At 41.7% G+C, this 7,688-nt stretch overlaps 1 protein-coding gene across 1 annotated transcript in view; it reads left to right on the top strand.

Moving 5' to 3' along the window:
- Positions 1-235: 235 nt before the first annotated feature.
- The window catches only part of KBTBD8 (kelch repeat and BTB (POZ) domain containing 8), a 10,035-nt gene continuing 2,582 nt past the window's right edge, over positions 236-7,688 (top strand). The window contains exons 1-3 of the mRNA XM_006865640.1: positions 236-251; positions 865-1,075; positions 5,358-6,472. Coding sequence (XP_006865702.1) covers positions 236-251; positions 865-1,075; positions 5,358-6,472 — 1,342 coding nt within the window. The remainder of the gene's footprint in view (positions 252-864; positions 1,076-5,357; positions 6,473-7,688) is intronic.

Below are 7,688 nucleotides of genomic sequence, written 5' to 3'. Positions count from 1 at the left end.
GCCTCCGCCGAGGCCGGACCACGAGGAAAAGGAGACAAGTAAAACTACATTTCCCGATGCACAGGTGCGCGCGGTGTGACCAATCGGCGCCCGAAATTCAGAGATTGTGGGGCGGAGCCGGATGTACGGTTCACCCCATTGGCTAGGGAACGCTTAGAAGAGCCGGAACCCGGGAGAGAGGGAAGCGAAATGACATTTCCTCTTTAAATAGCTGGAACCCGGGGCCCGTTGAGAAATGGCCGCGTCGGCAGGTGGGTTGCGTGGTGGCTAAGGAAGCATGGGGGAGTGAGGGGAGAGATGGGTCGGGGGCCAGACACATCGTGAGCCGAGGAGGTGACGGAGACGCGGAGCCGGCTGGCAGAGAAAAGGATGGAGATGTGGAGGGGGTGGTGAGCGTGGGAGGATGGTTGGCGTGGAGGGTGGTGGGCGGTCCGGCCAGGCAGGGATGGGGAGACCGGTACCCGCCTCCGTTCTGACCCACTAGGGAGGCGGTTGAAGGGGAACCGCTGGCCGCCGTCCGTCCGTCCTGCCTCGTGGGGCTCTTGAGCTCCGTGCTCGGCTGGGACATCCCGGCTTTTGGCGGAGTCACTGCAGACACCTCGCACGCTCTGCCCGCACTGTCCCTCCGCGAGCGCGGGCATGGAGCTCGCTGGGCTCCCGGAGGAGCAGGCTGGCCTGTGAACTTGTTCGGCTCGCTCTTTCTGTCTCAGCTCCTACCTCGTGGTACTATGAGGTGGCTTATAAATATATATATATATATTTATAAGGGGCCACAAAAAGCCAAGCGAACAGACCAACAAAACCCCTTGCGACGCCCTAACTGGCTGGGAACTTCTTGTGGTTGTAAGATTTTTCTCCTCCTAGATTTAAGTAAGTCTTCCCCAACACCGAATGGGATTTCATCTTCAGACCCAGCCAACGATGCCATGGACCCCTTCCATGCTTGCAGTATTCTTAAGCAACTCAGAACAATGTACGATGAAGGACAGTTGACAGACATTATAGTGGAAGTGGATCACGGGGAAACATTTTCTTGTCATAGAAACGTTCTTGCTGCCATCAGCCCCTACTTCAGGTATGACAATGATAGCAACTTCTACGGGTATCTGCTCTGAGCACCCTTTCCCACTCAGTAGTGCACCGGGTTATTAAATTGATACGACAGTGAAATGAAAGCAGTGAGTTTGTTTGTGAAGAGTAGATAACATCTACTTTGTCAATTCAGCCCATGCTTTTGACTTTAAAGGGATTCTTCTGGAATTCAGGTGGTTGGGTTTTAAGTTCATCCCCTTGTTTGTTTGTCTTAGGTAAATGACCAGTTAAATCTAGAAATTGGCTGCCCATTATGACAGCCACTCGCCTCAGGTGATGTGTGTAATTTAAAGGATGTAAAATGAAAAATTCACTTCTTCAAACGCACTGGGCACATTTCCGGTGCTCAGACCTACCTGTAGCTTGTGGCTGCCATATTGGATAGGGCAGATACAGAGTATTCAGTCATTGACAGCTTTATTGGAGAGATTTGCTCTAGAAGTCCTAAAGGTTACCCAGGATGCAATAGTTCTTAGTGTATGCAACTATTTTAACATTCAAAGTATGAAAGTCTGTTCCTTTAAAAACAAATTACCAAGCAAAAGAGAGTTTTAATATAGTGGTAGTAAATGCAGTGATATAAAAATGAATGAAATGTTGTTTCTATGTATTTCAGATTCTAGTTCTTGTTAAGTGTTATCATAGTGTAGTTTCTGACTCATCGTGACCCCGTTATAGGGTTTCCAAGGAACAGCTGGTGAGTTTGAACGACCAACCTTGCAGTTAGCAATCTAGTGCTTATCCTATAGTACCACACTAGGCCCCAGACTAGTAATTATTTCCAAGATTTTCAACTAAGTTTTCATTTTCTTTTATATTAACATTTGTGAACCATAAAACTTAAAAAGTGAAAATTTAAAATCTGGGTCTAAAAAAGAAAATCATTTCAAACTAAGAGTAGTGATAAAGCAGTTTCCTGCCTGAATTGAACTTTTGTTTCAACTGCTCACTTTTTTTTAGCCTTTTAAGTATTCAAAAGGAGTGCATGAATGATAGTAAAATTATCTCCCAAAATATGTCCTAAATTTGCATTTTCCTATTGGTGGTATTACCTTTGTAGGACACCTAATACAGTACTGTTACTGTTCCAGACAGTAGTTTCTGGTTCCTGTTTCTGAGAATACTGGGTTTAATATAGTGACTTCAGTCTGATGCTTGAGATGTAACTAACCATTTAGACTTGCTGGGGTAGTTCATTGGCCTGTTAAATATTAACCATCACAGAACAGGAGTTGCGAAGGAAAAAGATGACCCGCACATACCCAGAAGGTAAGAAGTTTGTCGTGATAATAAAATACTAGTGGTGTTTCACTTACCCATTAGCTACGGTTAGGTGATGAATGTGTTTAAATATGTGTCATACTTGCTTTACATGTATTGATTTATATAACCTTTATAATCTGGTCTCTGCATGATTATTAACCTCATTTTACATATGAAGAAACCGAGGCTCATGACCTACCCAAACCGACTGTTTGACTGGGATGTGGCAAAGGCGAGATTTGATCCCAGAGCCAATGTTTTTAGTTACCATATGACTAAAGAAAGAAATTTCAAAGTGAAAATACCTGTGTTTTACTGAAATGTTATACTGTGAATTGTTTACGCCATAATTAAAATCCGTTTTGAAGACTTAGAGGTATTGTTTTGAAAATAGGGTGCTACAGTAGGTTTTTTTAATTTCCAAGAAGGTAAGAAAATGTGTGGGAAACTTTCTGAAGCATAAGAGATATGAATTCAAGTGAAGGTATTTGGCCAAAAATTGACCGATTGGGTTCTTAGTTCTTGCTAGAGGCTCTTCTGTAGAATACGTTTCTTAGCACCGGGCCTGTTCCTTTTATGGGATTTAGAAAGTCATTACTTAATAATTTCGAAGTCTTGCATCACTGGTGTGTATGAATTAGAGTTGCTGGAAATCTCTCCTGACTGTTCTGTGATCCCAGTGATTTCTCAGGATTAAAAATGTACAATTATTGTCAACTTGTTGCTGCTCAGAATTTTACGTGAGAGATTATTCTCACTTTATTCAGAGTTTAATCTGTTAGAATAAATGGAAACAATCTATTTGAGAAATCATCAGCTGTCAGACTGGCTCCCGTGTGTGATCACCCTCTTCATGTCAGTAGTAGCTCCCATGATAAAGGGATATGGGCTGGTGTTCTCCTTTGAGAGTTAATCTCTGCCTAATGAAGGACTTTATTTTTCTTTTTAATTGGTAGCTGTATAGCTGAGCCTCTCAGCACCTGAAAGGAAACCCAGCTGATAGTTTTCTGCTAAGCAAAAAAGTCTTTGTGATACTAAACTTAAAAATTTACACTCTAAAGGTAAAAAGAGAACTCAAAGATAGTAAGTTCAGCCAGCAAGCTGTGTCCTTGTCCCCTATGTGCCTCCAGTATTTCTCACTGAATTTTGGAATTAATTCCATATGTTTGATGGAGGCTGAAAATAATGACTGGAAAGCTTCCTATCTAAGGAGATTTTTCATAATATAAAAAATATATAACCACTGCTGTCCTGGTGGTACTGACTTACAACATAGCACTTGGAAATCAGCTGAGAGGGATCTATATCTGAAGACACAACTGTATCCCTAATACTGGGTTAATTTCCTTAACAAACATGTTAAATGTCCTGGACCTTGATAATGAAGATAAATAGCACACAACCCTTTCCTCAAAAGGCTTTTTAAATTGCTTTTGATTTGATTTTTTTATTTAGTTCTAAAAGCAGCATAGAAGAAACATTAAGTAGGAAAACAACAAGACGTTTGTAAAATATAAAGAACCCAGCTTTTGACTGCTTAATGTTTTGAACATGAAACTTCTATACATGCACTAATACTTAAAAAAAAAAATTTTTTTTTTTGGTCTCAAAGGCATAATTTTGGATTTTAAAAACCATATCCCAAAGACTCAGCTAGCTTTTATACTATAACTAGACATTATATTGTTGTTGTTATGTGCCGTGGAGTCGGTTCCGACTCATAGTGACCCTGTACAGAGTTTCCGAGGCTGTAAATCTTTACGGGAGCAGAACGCCTCATCTTTCTCCCGCGGAACAGCTGGTAGTTTCGAACTGCTGACCGTGAGGTTCGCAGCCCGATTCGTAACCACTATGCTACCAGAGCTCCTTAGACATGATATTAAGACTAATCGTTTTCTTGTGTCCACATATAAATCTATACAGTGATAACTCTGAGAACATTATATAGTTAAAGGTTTTGAAAACATCCAAGTATTAAGTGCTCTGTACATGCTTTGTAATGATTAAGCAATCATTCAAAAGATAATAGTTGTTAAAAGAAGTAGGTAGAGAACACACAGTTTTGCGAGCACCTACCTTGCTTTCCTGAGATTAATGATATATTTAGTGCACAAATTGAGTAATGATTTCCACCAGGACAGGAAAAGTTTTAGTCCAGTCTCTGAGTATGCTAATGTATTACGTTGACTTCTACCAACTAAAACCAAACCCGTGCCACTGAGTTGAGTCAGAGCCACAGTGGACCCGTGTAGAGTTTCCGAGACGAGAAATCTGTACCGGAGTTTACAGCCTCATCTTTCTAATGTGGAGCAGCTGGTGGGTTTCAATCGCTGACCTTGCAGTTAGCAGCCCAATGCCTAACTCATAACAGCACAAGTTGCCTGACCGGTACTCTGAAACTTTATAAGTGGCATGGCAATTCAAGATTTTACATCCTTGAGGCAGTTCGACCAGAAGCCTCCATAGGCGTGCCAGGGAGACTAAGTTGTCTTGGAATACTCCCTGTCACTTTTGGGTCTGCTCTAGTTAGTATGCTCACTGGTAGCCTAGTGGATACGAATCGGGCTGCTAACCTCAGAGTCAGAGTTCGAAACTACTAGCTGTTCTGGGAGAAAGATGAGGCGTTCTGCTCCCGTAAAGATTTACAGCCTCGGAAACCCTGTACAGGGTCGCTATGGGTCTGAACCGATTCGACGGCACATAACAACAACAACTTTTTCTTAGGACTGGCACTGAGAACAGGGGTTTTGAGATAGACCAGACAACATCTTTCTGCTAGTTCATTAACTTTTGTCCCTCTTCAGAATACCAGGAAAACCGGTTAGGAAATTTGCATTCAGTTCCCAAAGCGTATCTGTATGGCAACTTTATACTTTGAAATTTTTGCCATGGTAAAATTTACTTCTCTATATATTAACTATAGTTAGTTATTTACATACACTATTTCTGTATATATTAAATATTATATATAAAGAGAATGTTAACTAGTCTTTCTTCCTTAGATCCATGTTCACTAGCGGCCTTACAGAAAGTACTCAGAAAGAAGTTCGGATAGTCGGTGTTGAAGCCGAATCAATGGATTTAGTGTTAAACTATGCGTACACCTCCAGAGTCATTCTGACAGAGGCCAATGTGCAAGCCTTGTTCACTGCAGCTAGTATCTTCCAGATTGCTTCCATCCAAGACCAGTGTGCTAAATATATGATCAGCCATTTGGAGCCCCAGAATTCTATTGGAGTCTTCATCTTTGCTGATCATTATGGTCATCAAGAACTCAGAGATCGGTCAAAAGAGTACATTCGTAAAAAGTTTCTGTGTGTCACCAAAGAACAGGAGTTTCTTGAGTTGACAAAAGAGCAGCTCATAAGCATCCTAGACAGCGATGATTTAAACGTAGACCGGGAAGAACACGTCTATGAAAGCATCATACGGTGGTTTGAACATGAGCAGAATGAAAGAGAAGCTCACCTTCCAGAAATATTTGCCAAATGCATACGTTTTCCTCTGATGGAAGACACCTTTCTAGAGACAATTCCACCTCAGTTTGCTCAGGCCATCGCCAAAAGCTGTGTAGAGAAAGGGCCGTCCAGTACCAATGGCTGTACCCAGAGGCTGGGAATGACCGCCTCTGAAATGATCATATGTTTTGACGCTGCCCACAAACACTCAGGAAAGAAGCAAACAGTGCCTTGTCTAGATATAGCCACAGGAAGAGTGTTTAAACTATGCAAACCACCAAATGACCTGAGAGAAGTTGGGATTCTTGTGTCACCAGATAATGACATTTACATTGCCGGAGGGTACAGACCGAGCAGCAGTGAGGTCTCCATAGACCATAAGGCAGAAAATGATTTCTGGATGTATGATCACACCACCAATCGCTGGATAGCCAAACCACCCTTGCTTCGTGCCAGAATAGGATGCAAACTGGTCTACTGCTGTGGGAAAATGTATGCCATTGGAGGTCGTGTTTATGAAGGCGACGGGAGAAACTCACTCAAGTCTGTGGAGTGTTACGACAGCAGGGAGAATTCTTGGAGGACTGTTTGTGCAATGCCTGTCGCCATGGAGTTTCATAATGCTGTGGAGTACAGAGAGAAGATCTATGTTCTACAGGGTAGGTGCCTAAGTGTTTAGTTCTTCCTGGAAGGCGGACACACCTAGTGTGCCATACTTAATTGTGCTAAGCAGGTGTTTGCTCCTGGTATCCGAGGACTACCTCTTCTTTAGAAACTATGGGTTAGAACAGTTTTATTCTTTAAAAGGACCTCTAAAAAAAAGGTAAGTTTGGGAGTTAAAGACATGCAGGTATTTGAAAGTAACTAGAATGACCCTATAAGTTATTTATGTTCTTGCTGTGTTTTGATATCATGTAGAAGAAGTATTTTTCAGAATATTCATTAATAAGTAATAGTTCTGCATTTTTGGAGAACCACTACCTCAGAGTATGTTTTAAGACTTTAAACACAGACAGCAAGATCAATATAGGACTTTTTTTTGTTTTTGTTTTTTATTTTTTTGCTCTTCAATAATGTATAATCAAGAGACGTAGCAACTGTTTTTCTTACGGAACTTATTGGCCTTGTTTAAAAGAGTGAAAAAAAACAAAGCATTGAATTTACATTATTCACATGCCAAGGCACTTTTGCAAACCTTGTGATCGCAAAGGTTAGAAGAGTGAAGTTAGTCTTCAGATTTTTAAGTCCGCTGCAGTTAACTTTTCCTTTTTAACTATTAAAGATCATTTCTCTGGAAAAGATGATATCGTAGAAGTGCAAAGAGCGACTGTGTGAAAGATAAGTCTGATATTTGATACAGGGCTCTGATTTGTGATAGCTCACTTTTTCACCATGTTTGGTTTGTTAAACATTTTAGTTCCTTGAATATTGAATGCAGTGTAGATAACTGTTAAGTGCTGTTGAGTCCGTTCCAACCCATAGTGACTCTGTGTAGGGTTTCCAAGGATCGCCTGGTAAGCTTGAACCACAGACCTGCGGTTGGTTGGAACCGACTCTGCAGTCCAGCACATTAACCCACACACAGCACCACACCAGGACTCCATGTAGATAATAGCAAACCCTTGTTCCTTTTCTGTGCTTATTAATTGGTTAAATATGAATGTTGCCCTCGTGGTGGTGGTGGTTCTGTGCCGTGGAGTCGGTTCCGACTCATAGCGACCCTGTACAGGGTTTCCGAGGCTGTAAATCTTTACGGGAGCAGAAAGCCTCATCTTTCCCCGGAGGAACAGCTGGTAGTTTTGAACTGCTGAACTTGAAGCTCGCAGCCCGATTCGTAACCACTATGCTACCAGAGCAAAAAAGAGGAAAACCCCC

The sequence above is a fragment of the Chrysochloris asiatica genome, unplaced genomic scaffold (genome assembly GCF_000296735.1).
Source record: "Chrysochloris asiatica unplaced genomic scaffold, ChrAsi1.0 scaffold00080, whole genome shotgun sequence".
Lineage (NCBI taxonomy): Eukaryota > Metazoa > Chordata > Mammalia > Afrosoricida > Chrysochloridae > Chrysochloris > Chrysochloris asiatica.
Note: the sequence above shows the minus strand (reverse complement) of the source record. Positions and strands in the feature narration are given on the sequence as shown.